Here is a 15,403-nt window from a genome sequence, read left to right as displayed (position 1 = left end):
TAATAATAATAACAGAAATGTAAACTAAGAGCTGCATGTTGTATTAAGCTTTGCACACCTAAAATATTAAAATGAAAATTACGAGAAAAAATACAGAACTCTGAAAATACTGATTTTTAAATAAAGAACCTTTTGAAGTCTATTTCTGAAAAAAGAATTTTGATCAAATTGTAAGTGTGGAGTATTAATTGTATCAATGTTTTAAGAATTCTTGAGAATTGGTTTTGGACACAATTATTCAATATTGCCAAGCATTGTTTATATAAAGAACTCCTCAAGCTGAATCGTTGTGTGAGGATAATATACACATTCACACCTGTAAGTACAGCTAAGTTGCATGCATTTTACATAATAGCAGACACTACTACCCATTCACACCCATTTACACCTGCCTTAGCAAAAACATTTAATATAGGCTCGGTCTAATTACAGTTTAAAAATTATTCTGGTCTAATGCTTTCAAGCTGCTAATCAGGGTTTTGCAAATTGATGAAGTATTTAACTAAATTGCAGTTAGACCATTTGTGATTGACATCTGCTGATCCTGAGTTTGAATGGATACTTCAAGTAAAATCATTACAACTCTGTATGTCTGTATGTCTGTATGTCTGTATGTCTGTTTGTCAATCTGTTTGTCTATCTATGTACCATTTATATGTCTGTCCGTTTGTCGGTTTGCATGTCAGTCTGTCTGTGTGTCCGCTTGTTTATCTGCCCATTTGTTTGTCTATTTGTATGTTTGTCTATCTATCTGCATGCCTGTCTGTTTGCATGTCTGTCTGTTTGTCTGTTTGTATGATTATCTAACTGCCTCATTGTTTCAAGTTTCTCTAAATAAGTGATACTGTATGGTATATTTTACAGACTGTGCAGTATACTGTAAACACTGTAGAGTATACAGTGTAGACTGTACAGCATACCGTAGCTGTATAGTCTGCTGTTTAGGCTGCACATGTAGCTAGAGATACTAAACAACACTATTGATTCAACTTGACAATGAGTGAAGCTTTCACAATTAGGTCTTTAAAATGGTTCTAATCTACATGCACACCCTTACCTACAACTCAGTGCATTACTGTGAGCCCAGACTATCCTGGGTAATATACCTACCAGCCCCGTCATGTCAAAACATGTGAGCTGAGCAGAGGCTTTGTCTTAGGTGTAATTAAGTATCAGCTATGATAAAAGTGCTGGTACTAATAAGAGCAAAATACTACTTGGGTAATTATTGTAATCATTTTAAGTATATGAGAATGCTCAGTTTTGTTGACTGACTGCCTGCAGCGCAACAAGATGCATGTATGTAATCTACATTCTTAGCTTTAGTACTATCACTGCTGACAGTATTTACAAACTTGGCCTTAGTACTATCACTGCTGACAGTGTTTACAAACAGCATGTTTCAGAATTCATCTCAGAGTTCATCTCAAGTTTAGATCTTAACAAACGTAGAAATAACGCTGACATACATCTATTTTATCTTATCAGAAAGCCAATAACTCTGAGTAGCAACCATATACCGTATAGTGTAATATGATTGTCTGTATATCTATACTTAACAGCCTATTCAATGTCCTAAATGTGGTTTCCCAAAACTCATCTCAGTCTGAGCCTGTCGTAATTAAAATATAATTTGCGTTTGAATATATTTTGACAAGTTAATCAGTTTATTATTTGCTATTCGTTATTGTAATGAGAATACAGATATTTTTTATTTGTTTATGTATTTGTGTAAAAAAGCATACACTTAACACTAAGCAATACAAACTGTAATTAAAAAATATCTTTTGCTATATAAATCTGACAACATTATCTTATTTTTTCGTTAAAATTATGTGTATATACATGTAGGTGTATATTATTTTATAAGTATATAAGTATATAAATAAGTATATTCATATATGTGACTGAGTATACTAGATATGATACTTCACACTATTCATTTATGGGGAGCATTTTTTGCGTTTAGATGTTACAGATTGAACAAAAGTCAAATACTTATATAATTTATCCAAATGCTTCACACCACACCGCTTAGTTTAAGTTTGAGGTCTTCTCGGTAACTTTATTGTTACCGAGAAGACCGAGAAGACCGTGTTGGTGTTTCTCGACTGATTTCTTACATAAAGAAAGAAGTGATGTAACATCACTTGCGCTTAAGGAAATGAAAAGATAATAATTGGCAGGCATGGCATGCATGCATCAGTGACGTGACCTTAATGTAACCTCAATATAATGCTATTTCAGTTGATTTGAATGACTCATACTGATTTAAAAGCTGTTACATCACAAATTTGCAGAGTAAGTATTGATTCCCTGCAGCAAGTATTTACTGCAGCAAGTATTTACTGCAGCAAATATTTACTGCAGCAGTAAAACTGCAAGGAGTGAGAGATTGTTAAATATACTCACATTTACACGATAAACCTTGTTTACCAAAACCGACCAGCAGGTTACGGCACAAGTTACAATAAGCACGCTTGTTGAAATGTTTCAAACGCCACACATGACTGCCGTCATCCTGCACGTTCTATTAATAGATAATAACAAATATGTGGTGATTTTTATCTATGAATGAATGAATAAAAGAATAAATGAATGAGTGAATCGAAAAACGCATGAACGAACAAACAACTGGACGAACGGATTAATCAATTAATCAATGAGAGAATGACTGAATAAATGAATAAATAAATGGATGAATGAATAAATGAATAAAAGAGGGGATAATAAATGAATCAATCTATCAACCAATGAAAGAAAACATAAATGACTAAGTGAATGAATAAAAGAGACAGCAAGTCAGTAATATATAACAACAGACATATGTGAACTAGAGACAGCAAGTCAGTAATATATAACAACAGACATATGTGAACTAGAGACAGCAAGTCAGTAATATATAACAACAGACATATGTGAACTAGAGACAACAAGTCAGTAATATATAACAACGAACATATGTGAACTAGAAACAGCAAGTCAGTAATATATAACAACGGACATATGTGAACTAGAGACAGCAAGTCAGTAATATATAACAACAGACATATGTGAACTAGAGACAACAAGTCAGTAATATATAACAACGAACATATGTGAACTAGAAACAGCAAGTCAGTAATATATAACAACGGACATATGTGAACTAGAGACAGCAAGTCAGTAATATATAACAACAGACATATGTGAACTAGAGACAACAAGTCAGTAATATATAACAACGAACATATGTGAACTAGAAACAGCAAGTCAGTAATATATAACAACGAACATATGTGAACTAGAAACAGCAAGTCAGTAATATATAACAACGAACATATGTGAACTAGAGACAGCAAGTCAGTAATATATAACAACAGACATATGTGAACTAGAGACAACAAGTCAGTAATATATAACAACGAACATATGTGAACTAGAGACAGCAAGTCAGTAATATATAACAACAGACATATGTGAACTAGAGACAGCAAGTCAGTAATATATAACAACAGACATATGTGAACTAGAGACAGCAAGTCAGTAATATATAACAACAGACATATGTGAACTAGAGACAACAAGTCAGTAATATATAACAACGAACATATGTGAACTAGAAACAGCAAGTCAGTAATATATAACAACGAACATATGTGAACTAGAAACAGCAAGTCAGTAATATATAACAACGAACATATGTGAACTAGAGACAACAAGTCAGTAATATATAACAACGAACATATGTGAACTAGAAACAGCAAGTCAGTAATATATAACAACGGACATATGTGAACTAGAGACAGCAAGTCAGTAATATATAACAACGAACATATGTGAACTAGAAACAGCTAGTCAGTAATATATAACAACAGACATATGCGAACTAGAAAATGTATATTAATCATCTATGTCACAAGAACTGTGAATAAAAAGTTTTCTTTGCAAAGATCATCAAAGATACCCAAAGCTCTGCATCTATTGCTGACACGTGTAGTTGATAAAAATCAAAATTCTGCATAAAATACAGACTATTAAAATGGTCACCACAAAACAGAAATTGTGGGCAAAATGTCAAATTCGTATGATGCTACCCGCTTGCCATCTGATAGGCTGGTAAAAAAATTTTTATGAGCACGAGACGAGTCACTTGAAGAGGCAACCTTCATTTAAATCTAAACTTTGTGAATATGATCTACGATTGCTCATGGAAAACTGTGAGCAGTGTGAGCTCCATTGTCGTTGGGTGTTTGGAGCCAAAAAAGACACTATCTCAAAGCTGGGTGTCACCAGGGTTTGAACCTGTATCACCAAATACTGCCTTGAAGCTCATCCAAAACGTACTGCGTATCCATAGTACTGACATAACCTACCTTGTCAAGTCCTAGAAGGACCAATAAGGGGACGTTAGTAAGACCTCCTCTCTTCCATTCATCAAATGTGACCATTCCATCGGAATCATAGTCTAACTCTTGCATCATATCTGTTAAGATCTGTCAGAGAAATCAACCAAAAAAGGGTTAAAGGTCAGAGGTCAGCATAACATTTAAAGCCCAGTTCGCACTGCATGTCGGAGTTGTCTTTCCGGTGATTACTCCTCAACTATGTGCACCGTAAACCGATGACATCACCGAGACAACCCAAATATGTCGAAAAACATTGCAGCTGTCAAACTTTCTCAATATTTCACCGAGCATCCTTGACCTTGACCGTCTGGGCAGTGTGCATTACTTCAGTAATGGCGATTGGCGGTCGATGATCGGCTGATTGGCTGTCGATGATGGCTGTCAATTCCCTTAATGATTAAGTATTCCATCGTTTCAGCAACTGCATTTTGTAATGAGAACACTGTGTCACGGACTATTCACTGATGTAAACGCGGATGGCTTTGTGGTAGTCTGACAATGCTATCACAAACGATGACTAATGCATCATGGGATGAACGCCGACATACGGCGGTAGAATGCAAACCAGCCATTACACTTAGTTGAGATTACATAAAACTAAGAGCAAGGCTAGATAAGGTCGTATATAGCTCTCAGCGACGTAAGAATGATCAATGATCAATTCGAGGAGAGTTAATGAAATAAACTATGTACATATTTATTCATGCCAGAATGTATAAGATTATAGTTGTAAAGAAAGCTAATGTATGATGTGCAAACATACGGGGTGAAGCTCTGAGACATCCCATCCGAGGTACTTGGCCACACTCATCATCTGGTTAATAATATGATCCACTTCCTAGAAAATATGAAAACTATAGCAAGTTTTTATCTAACCAAGAGTTAAAAGGAAAACAAAAGTGCAAGAAAAACTGTAGCCATGGGATAGATCAGCATACTTGTTGGTAGGCAACTCAACTTAGGGAACAGTGTGTATAACTTTTAATTTGTATAACGTGTTATTTGGTATAACATGTTGATTTGTATAACTTGTTAACATGTATAACAGTAGTCATATGTATACTATGCATAACATACATAGAGTGTTAGTTAAACAGCATGTTAATTTTTAAAACTTGTTAACTTTTATAGCGGGTATGGCATGTATAAGGAGTAAAAGGTGTATTATAATATATGCAACACACTGCAGATCAACTTTTTTCAGTTGCTCTTTTACAATAGAGTGAAACCTTACCAAAAACATAATAGCTAATGATTAGACTGGTTGTGCAACAAAAAAAGTATAGTGAAAACATTTTTTTCTTAGATAAGTTTAAGAGGTTTTGCAATCTGCTAAAATTGTAAACCTACACATTATACCGATTTTTGGCCGAAAACACCGTTAGTCCTAAAGAACATATACTTGATTGCCGAAACAATGCTTACTAATAAATAAGGCAAATACCAGTGCATGACATTAGCTTGTGTACTTGCAATTAGAATAATCTAGTAGGATGCGGTGTAAGTACAGCTACGCACTGAACCTCCTGTTACTGCCAATTAGCTCCTAATTGCTATAGGTTTGTTAAGGGTGTGAGGAGAGGCGAATCAGGCACTCAGCCCAGCTTTCCCAATCACGAAAAACCATTACTTCTAATCATTGTAATGCTGAAGATATTACAAACAGCTTTTTACTTGGTTAATTTACAGAGAAATTATCAATGAAGAGTACAGACAACATTCATAATGTTATGTGTGGGAGTAAATAGAGAATGTGGCTACTCGTACATGAACGGCTTCCTGGCTAGTTATTGGGTGTTATTGATTCAACATAGCTTCAACAGCTTCACAACTTGGTGCTGCCAAATAAACTATAGTTTTTTGATACTAGAAATTAGAAAGCAAGATATGGCAGCAATTTTAAAGCGAAAAATCAACAGTGCTCAGGTTATAAATTTACTACGCTTTGGCAACCCACGGTTTTGCATAAAATGACAAAATTAAATTTGTATTAAAAATTGTAAATTGATCAATTTTAACATGAAACGAAACTTGAAAAACACAAAATTCGAGAAACGTTTTTGTTTGAAAAGAAATTATTTGCCAAGAAAGTAATAAAACAACTATTAAATGCAAACAAACTTCATAAATGAAATGGTGTCTATCGCAATTTTTTAAAATTATGTTCGTCAATGTGTATATATTTTTCAACACACCCACTTTTTACAGCTGTTGAAAATTGTGTTTACTTTATCGCAGAAGAATTTTTAATTGTGTAACAGCATTTATTATGTTTGAAATCATATCTTACTAATCTACATGCTCAGCTGGTTCGTGACAGGAAATATGCTCAGGCTACTCGTTTATTTTCACGAAATTAAATATTGATTCGACAAATGAAAGTAGGCCAGAACACATAGGCACTCAATACCAATTCATTTTAATATCAAAGTAATCAAGTGAGCTTATTTTATAAACCATATATATCCAAACGTATTTATAGAATCGGGGGCTATATTCAAACGTATTTATAGAATCGGGGGCTATATCCAAACGTATTTATAGAATCGGGGGCTATATCCAAACATATTTATAGAATCGGGGGCTATATCCAAACGTATTTATAGAATCGGGGGCTATATCCAAACGTATTTATAGAATCGGGGGCTATATCCAAACGTATTTATAGAATCGGGGGCTATATCCAAACGTATTTATAGAATCGGGGGCTATATCCAAACGTATTTATAGAATCGGGGGCTATATCCAAACGTATTTATAGAATCGGGGGCTATATCCAAACGTATTTATAGAATCGGGGGCTATATCCAAACGTATTTATAGAATCGGGGGCTATATCCAAACGTATTTATAGAATCGGGGGCTATATCCAAACCTATTTATAGAATCGGGGGCTATATTCAAACCTATTTATAGAATCGGGGGCTATATCCAAACCTATTTATAGAATCGGGGGCTATATCCAAACCTATTTATAGAATCATAGGCTAACTAAAGGCTTATTTTATTGTGACAAAGAATACAAAGGATACAGAGCGAACAATTCATCGAATTATATTCTGTCATCATTGATCAAGAGTGAAGCGTATGCAAGTGTACATATGGAGTCATGTGGTACTGACCTCTCTGTCAAGTACTCCGTTGTCATCTGAATCGTACAGCTTGAATGTAACTGAAATAGACAGCGAGCTTTTAAAAGATATCTATTAATAAAATACAGAGGTAGAGGACACCGCATAGCATAGCCTGGCTATGCTGGTTGCACATGACCTTTCTTAGAGATCAACTTATACTACACAAAAACCCACAAAACGTATTCAGAGTGTATGTCAAACATCTACACATGTAGCATTTATTGTGCATTAACATATTTAAGTGTTTCTAGTTTCAGTTTGGCATATTTATGAACAAGGGGCACAATTAGAAATACATTACACTGTGCTTTAGGTTGGCCTACTAACCACTGTGTAAGTACTGTTTGTTTCTTGACTGTGATTAAGTTTTTGTGCTGAATATTTTACTGCCCTGTTATTTTGGCTTATTACTTGTTGTTATGTTATTATGTTGTTATCTTATTACATGTTTGGGGCTTCGCATGTATTGTTTAGTGTGTAAATTTGATTTGTTGGTGCCTAGTAATGGAAGTTTAGTGATGATTGTTTGATAATTACTGTTGACTTCCTACTGTACAGACAAAGAGTTATGAAAAAAGCTGGGGTTATGACAACCCCCCCCCCCCCCCCCCCGGCTTTGACATTATGTGGAAATAAAGCTTTAGCGAGTCCGGGGTCACTTTTTGCTAAAATTTACTTGAACCAGGAACCAAAATATAAGAAGTTCATAAACAAAGTTCCACGTTGGACCACTTCTCCCTTTTTTTGGGGTAAAAATCAGTACAGTTTCAAATAAGTAAACTATGGATTTGGCAAATTCTGTTAATCGATTCTTGTGATGGCCAAAACTGGCTTATGACATCAAATGGGATCAAACCACAAACCTTAATATTTGGTGGAATTAAGTAATATACACTAAAATGAGCCATTAAAAGGCATGATTGGATACAAACACTCTGTCACAGGAATTAGTACCAAATAGCTTTGGTATCAAATATCGTGCAATGAGCACTAAGCACTAATTATCACACAATGAGAACCATGCACTAAACATCAATCAATAAGCACTAAGCACTAAATATCACTAAATGGGAACTACATGCAAAAGCACTAAATATCAGACAATTAGCACTAAATATCGGGCAATGAGCACTAAGCACTAGTAGACATTCATTATTTAACAACAATTATCAGGAAATGGACAGGAGTCACAAGGCTAAAATTAAAATGTTCTAAGCATTTTTAAAAAGCGATAAGCACTAAGAAATGGCAATAGAAAAGCAATAAGCTCACATTCTAGCTTCTCCTCAACGGTACCAGCCTCGAGGAGAGATATGTAACACGCTAGGTCTTTGATCATTATAGAGCCTGTTGCAAGAAGTGCTTCCGATACAGCCTTGGATGACTCCTTTGATTTGTGGAAAGTGATAGAATGACGTCTGGTACTCTGCTCAGGCGCTTGCACTCCTCCAGCTACTACATCTTCAAATTTTCACTGACATACATGTATATTTGTTGCATATATTCAAATGTATAATTCCAATACATAAACTAAAAATCAGAGAAACTTCCTTTGCGGATGAATAAAAATCTTTGGGCACAAAAATTTACGCTTTTTGCAAATATTCTTAGAGAGAGCGCAGAATGATCAGAGTAAGATGTCTCCTGGATAAAAGTACGGTATGCCAAGCGTTATTCAGCGGGTTTTTATTGACTGACAACAGTAGCAAAATTAGCCTTGCGAAATTTATCACCTGCGAAATTAGTTATCCCAGCGAGTAGACCACATCTATGGATGCTATTTTAAGAAGGAGACATCGTAGCGCGGTTATGCAATAAGCCAATGTGCCTGTCTCATCACATCATAGTCGCGATAATGACATGGAAAGTATTACATGCGGTGAGCATGGTAGGCTATCTACATATATGTCAAACTTGCGGCTAGCTGTATTTGCTGCCATTTCGGCTGCTGTTTACAGCTCGCTAACAGCAATGACCATGGCAGGCTATGTCCTATCTTCTAAGGCTCACCAATTTTTTATTCAACAAAACATCGGCTACGCGGTTGGTTTTCTGGGACATTGCGACATACTCAAAGTGCTGCAATCTAGTAATCTCTTTTATGGAAAGTTTCATATCTCAAATAAAACAAAACATGAATGAAAAAAGAAGAGGAAAAAAAAGGTAAGAAAAGAATTAAGAGAAAAACTGAAAAGGTGGGATACCGGAAGCTTCTATGACAAATGACAGAGGTCAGTCTGCAGTAGGTACCTTTATTGCCTTTAACAAAGGCTAGGAAGAGCCCTTGAGAGAGCTGAGCAGGCAGATCCGTATCAAAATATGCTCGAATGAACTGTTTGAAGCCCTCATAGTTTATTGGCTAAAACATACAAACGCAACACATAACTAGCGTGTGAATGCTATAGAAAATGTAATAGGGAATGTTGAGAAACTGGCTATTGCAGGTTGGCAACTGTGGCAACTGTAACAACTGTAACAACTGTGACAACTGTGACAACTGTAACAACTGTGACAGCTGTGACAACTGTGACAGCTGTGACAACTGTGACAACTGTGACAACTGTGGCAACTGTGACAACTGTGACAACTGTAACAACTGGAACAACTGTGACAACTGTAACAACTGTGACAGCTGTGACAACTGTGACAACTGTGGCAACTGTGACAACTGTAACAACTGTAACAACTGTGACAACTGTGACAACTGTGACAACTGTAACAACTGTGACAACTGTAACAACTGTGACAACTGTGCCAACTGTGGCAACTGTAACAACTGTAACAACTGTGACAACTGTGACAACTGTGACAACTGTAACAACTGTGACAGCTGTGACAACTGTGACAACTGTGGCAACTGTGACAAGCTTTACAAACTTTCTCTTGCAAGAAACAGATAAGAGAATCACACTGTTCGAGTCATATAAGAAAGTGAGAACTGGTGCAAATTTGTAAACAATGGATATTTCAAGTGGCAAGTGGTTAACTAATTGTATAACCAGCTCAATGAAATAATAATGCAAGCTCCAAATAGCCTGTGATTTATCAATTTGGCTTACAACTATTAAATTTACTCTCATAATGGGTGCTTTAGTAATGGCCTTACTAATATCATGCGCCATTTTAAAATTCACTATACTGTCTAAAATTTGTATTAATTAAAAATTTATAAACATTTACTAATAAATTGATTTTGAGTTTTTAAATATATTATTGTAAACATCAACTGTAGCCACCACCAGAATTTCGGCAGCCACAGCTTGGCAAGGACAGATTATTGACTACCTCTTCAGCGTTGGATAATCCAGCCTCGCTTCTCTCAAACTCTTCCAGAACATCTGATAACTTCTTTCTAGTATCTGTAACAGAAATTTCAATAGTTTCAATAGAAAAAGGAGCTGAGGTTTATGTTCATATTGGGGTACTGAGGCTAACAAAATGAGATTTGCATTGAAAAAACAAGCAGAATTTAAGAACATCTGCCATGATGAGAAGCCAAGATTAGCAACAAACCTGGAGAACTGAAACTAGTAACTGAAAAGAGCCCAGAACAATAGTAGCAATGTGAGAGCTAAGGCTAACAGCTGAGACAAGGATAATGGGTATGAAAGCATCTATCACATCGCCTTATTGGCAATTTTTTTGGTGAGCTGAGGCTTGCAGAAGATTTGAGGAGTTCAAATCAGTCGCAGTAACTGAGAGCTGAGGCTATTAGTTATGACAAGGATGAAAGATGTGAAGGTGTCTATCATCCCCTTATTGGCAATGTTTCTGCTGAGCTAAAGCTAACAAAAGATGTTCAAACCAGGAGCAGTGACCGAGAACTGAGGCTAACATCTGTGACAAGCATCTGTCAACACTTTACCAAAAGCATTCATAAAAGCTGCATGTACCAATATCAGTTAGCGCAAAACAACTGCTAGCTCTACAGTTTGGCAGCAACTTTGCGGCAGCATGGACCATGATTAACATTTATGAAGAATATATGCAAAAGAAGCAAAGCTTAAAGGAAACAAATTGCCTCTTGACTCTCAAAGCATATCAAGTGGGCAGTAGTTGGCAGCAACTGGTTGAGAAACCTATGATCGGTTGCGCCTAAAACATGCTAGGATATTCATCTGATAGATATCAGACAGCCTAGACTAGTTTATGAACTCTTTACACAAATATTACCAAGACAAGCGTGTAAAGGAAATTAGCAATGAATACTTTAAAGTGAGTAAATATTTGTACAAGATATACATTCAATATTGGACAGAAAGTTAGTTGACAAAGTTAGCCAAGCTCAAGTAGAAGCTTTCTTGCGCAATGCCTCAGATAGACTGAGACAGCGACTCGAATGCATAGGCAGCCAAGCGACAGGTTTCTCCGGGGATTGGTTAGAATATTCTTTAGAAATCATGCAATATTTTCTGAAATAACTGAATGTGTAAAGCTAACTCCATCGTTTAACTAGCCAAATGAATAGGAAGTGGCAAGAACTCCGGTGGGTATATTAATTGTGTCAAGTGCATAGAGAGAGAGTAGGCGGTGCACTGCAGGCAGACGGCCAGCCCTGCACACGCAGGCATCAAGGCATGCAAGCGAAGCAGCTGCAAAACTGGAGACCTGAAAATGGGCTAAAATAAAGATATAATCCATGACAGACTACATTTGCTGTTCATCTAAAGGCATTAGAATCAAAGTTTGTTCGGAAGGCATTGTAAGAAATCATTTTTAACACATGGCTGTTTTTCTATTTTGAAAGCTTGTGAGTAATTATAATTTTATGGCATTTTGTATATACAAATGTAGTGGAGCGCCAACTAACCATGTGATACAACTTTATTTAAAATTGATTCAAAAATTTTATATATCAACAATCATATGTATATTCTCAAAGCTACAATTTACCAGATGCATAAAGGGTTCACTCCAAATCTCTAAGAAAACCTAACTTTTTTTCTACTGTAATAGCTCACTGAAATTATTTAGTGCACCAGTTTAGCGATGCTACAAGTCAACCGATAACTGGCAGCCGAGTTCAAAGTTCACGACTGTAATGAAGATTAGGAACAAAGAGAGCATTATATTAGGCTTACATGACACATATTCCTGGAGGGTGTAGAACTCAGATGGGCTGAGAGTGTGGAAGCGTTTGTCTTGATTAACATTTGTCGACATTTCTACTGGAGCCAGCCAATTCAATTCAATTCACTCAGCACACCTGAAAAAGTACCACCTTATTGTAACTCCTCTGAACTCATTTCCTCAAAATGATTCTGTCTAAGGGTCCAGACGTCTTAGTTACACGATTCTCTCTGACGAGCTACCACCACACGCAGCACAGCTACACGTGGAGGTAGAAACAATAGAAACCTTAGTTACATAGTAACATAGAAACCTACAATACATCTATTAACCTAATATGCTATACCTTTGGCTTAAACGTGCATAACTTGGTATAACATGGGCAAATTTTTATAATTATCATTGTTCTTATCATATTATGTAGAACAATTTATAGTTTTTGTCTGTTCACTCTATGGCCCGTGTTGAAATAAGTCTATGTTGCAGGTCTGACTTTAAATTTCTCGCTATTTCCTGTCTTCTCACTGAGTCACTTCCAGTGCGCGCAATGATGACTAACACTCTATGGGTGATATGCTGTTTTTGCAGGGGTCAAGGTGTAATTATCACACTAGCTCCACCCAAATAGAAGCAGTTTTTCCAGACCAAACTCATCACGACCAGTTTAGAGACATGAAAGAATGTTTGCTGCCTCCTGTGTGCTGCCTCATATTTGAAGCAGCCTTTAAATTCTTTAGGAATTCAAGGAGAGAGTAGGAAATAATCAGATGAGTCGATCCCTCAAAGCACAATAGAACATTTGTTTACTGTGTTGAATTGAAGATTAACAGAGTTAATACAACTAGACATAGATATTTGCCTTGCACTACTCAGTAAGCACAAGGGAGACTATTACCAAGTTTCCATAGAGCAATAGCATCGCGACACATCTTCATATGGCTCTGCAATGCCATCATGCAAACAGCAGTGTCGCTCTCATTCTGTAACGATTCAGTATCGCTGTTAGGAAGCGAAATTCTTGTGTGATGCACCATCTTTGCGTCATATAAGGCTGGTTCGCACTATATCGCCATTTGTCACCGTTTTCCTTTCGGCGTTCATCATCGATTATGTGAACCGTGAACCGATGGCGTCGACGAAGCGACGCAGACACGTCGAGAAAGTTTGCAGCTGTCAAACTTTCCCGATATTTCGTCGCGCATCGACGACCGCCTTTCAAATGTAAACTATTTCGGCGATAGTAATTCGTAGTCGCTGATAGCGTGATCTATTCATATCCGTTTATGATAGTCGCTGCTGGACTAGTATTCGATTTCAGCATGCGAAAACAAAGATTTCGTCGCAAAACTTTAAAAAGAGAAATGGGAACACTACGTCACAGAGTATTTCCTGACGCAAACGCGGATAGGTTTGTGATAGTGTGAACATCGTTATCATCGACGATCACCGAAGTATTGTGGCATTAATGTCGAGATACGGGGATATAGCGTGAACCAGCCTTTAGCGACCAAAGGCGTCAAACGTCTGTGTGAGCATAAGTCATGCTAATTTACTTTCATGTTAATTTACTCTAAACTTTTTGTGCACCTACAAATTATTCAGCAAAGGAAATACATGCAACAGTTATTGGCTGCGAGCGACTCATCTTGCAATACATGAATAATATTCATCTTATACAGTGATAAACATGGCATGATGTTAACTCTCAAGATGTGTATAAGAGAAAGAGCACTGGCGGCAAGTGTCAATGGTTCTTGTTTATCTATGAAGTACTTGAAATAGTGAGATAAACAGGGTAAACCAATGATACCTATTGTAGCCTGGTAAACACTAATAAAAGTATACTTCTAAGAAAATTACAAAAATGAGTTGAGGGTACAGATACTGTATATGTGTTCATGACTATCATGTTACTGATATGCTGATGAACATTAAGGGAATGAGAAGGAGCAGATGCCAAATTAAGAAAGTTTTCAATGATTTCAAGTAGACATTATGTTTCCAAACCCTTTTATATACTATACTAAGCTTTTGTAATGCATTTGTTATTATCCGATTAACAATGAGCTGAAAAATACGAAAACTATTTGGTCCAACATAATAAAAGATAATACGGAAATGTTTTATTACTATAAGTATTTAACAACTTGACAACCACAACCTTGCTCAGTTCCTGCTATCTTATGATGTTTCCAGGCAGATGCTGCCTCCAACACCAAAGAATAAGCAACAACAATGATATATAACACTTACCAACATGGCAGGTATATCTGTAGAAGTGTACGAGAAGCAAGACAACAGAAAAGAGCGCAAGGCAAAGTGCTACACTCAGTGCGCCCGTCTTACTATTGACGCTCGTGTGCGTGCTTACAGTCCTATAATGAGGCATGTAGTATTTATAAGTGTACGAGTCAGTCATATGATTGGCTGAGTAATTACCATAGAGGAATAGTAGCACCTATTAGACGCTTGTGTTTTGGTAATAAAACTCTTATCTCTGTACTTACACCATTCTCACTTGCTGGTTGACTAACTAATACCAGGACATTTGTTTGACCTATCAAATGCTTTTATAAAATATTTACTATAATAAGAGCTGTGTTCGTCCATCTGTTCGAAGCAACGGCTGAAGGTTGAAACAAAATTGCATCGCATGGGATTCACACCCACAATGTTGGGCCTTGGGGTACCACACACTACCACTTTCACTAATCATTGTTCTTCCAAGATTTTAGACAAAGTGTGCAGATACCTATTTTCTGCGCTTAATAGGCACTCCTGACAGTCCCTCACGGAACACCGAACTGCGAG

General features: G+C 36.5%; 1 protein-coding gene across 1 annotated transcript in view; it reads right to left on the bottom strand.

The window, feature by feature from the left end:
• The window catches only part of LOC137392177 (diacylglycerol kinase beta-like), a 29,724-nt gene extending 14,757 nt beyond the window's left edge, over positions 1-14,967 (bottom strand). The window contains exons 1-9 of the mRNA XM_068078816.1: positions 14,846-14,967; positions 12,604-12,728; positions 10,808-10,881; positions 9,773-9,881; positions 8,795-8,983; positions 7,511-7,560; positions 5,152-5,226; positions 4,356-4,475; positions 2,413-2,530 (exon numbers count right to left, since the gene is read on the bottom strand). Coding sequence (XP_067934917.1) covers positions 2,413-2,530; positions 4,356-4,475; positions 5,152-5,226; positions 7,511-7,560; positions 8,795-8,983; positions 9,773-9,881; positions 10,808-10,881; positions 12,604-12,685 — 817 coding nt within the window. The 5' untranslated portion in view covers positions 12,686-12,728; positions 14,846-14,967. The remainder of the gene's footprint in view (positions 1-2,412; positions 2,531-4,355; positions 4,476-5,151; positions 5,227-7,510; positions 7,561-8,794; positions 8,984-9,772; positions 9,882-10,807; positions 10,882-12,603; positions 12,729-14,845) is intronic.
• Between the last annotated feature and the right edge of the window lie 436 nt (positions 14,968-15,403).

Source organism: Watersipora subatra, chromosome 3 (assembly GCF_963576615.1).
Source record: "Watersipora subatra chromosome 3, tzWatSuba1.1, whole genome shotgun sequence".
Lineage (NCBI taxonomy): Eukaryota > Metazoa > Bryozoa > Gymnolaemata > Cheilostomatida > Watersiporidae > Watersipora > Watersipora subatra.
Note: the sequence above shows the minus strand (reverse complement) of the source record. Positions and strands in the feature narration are given on the sequence as shown.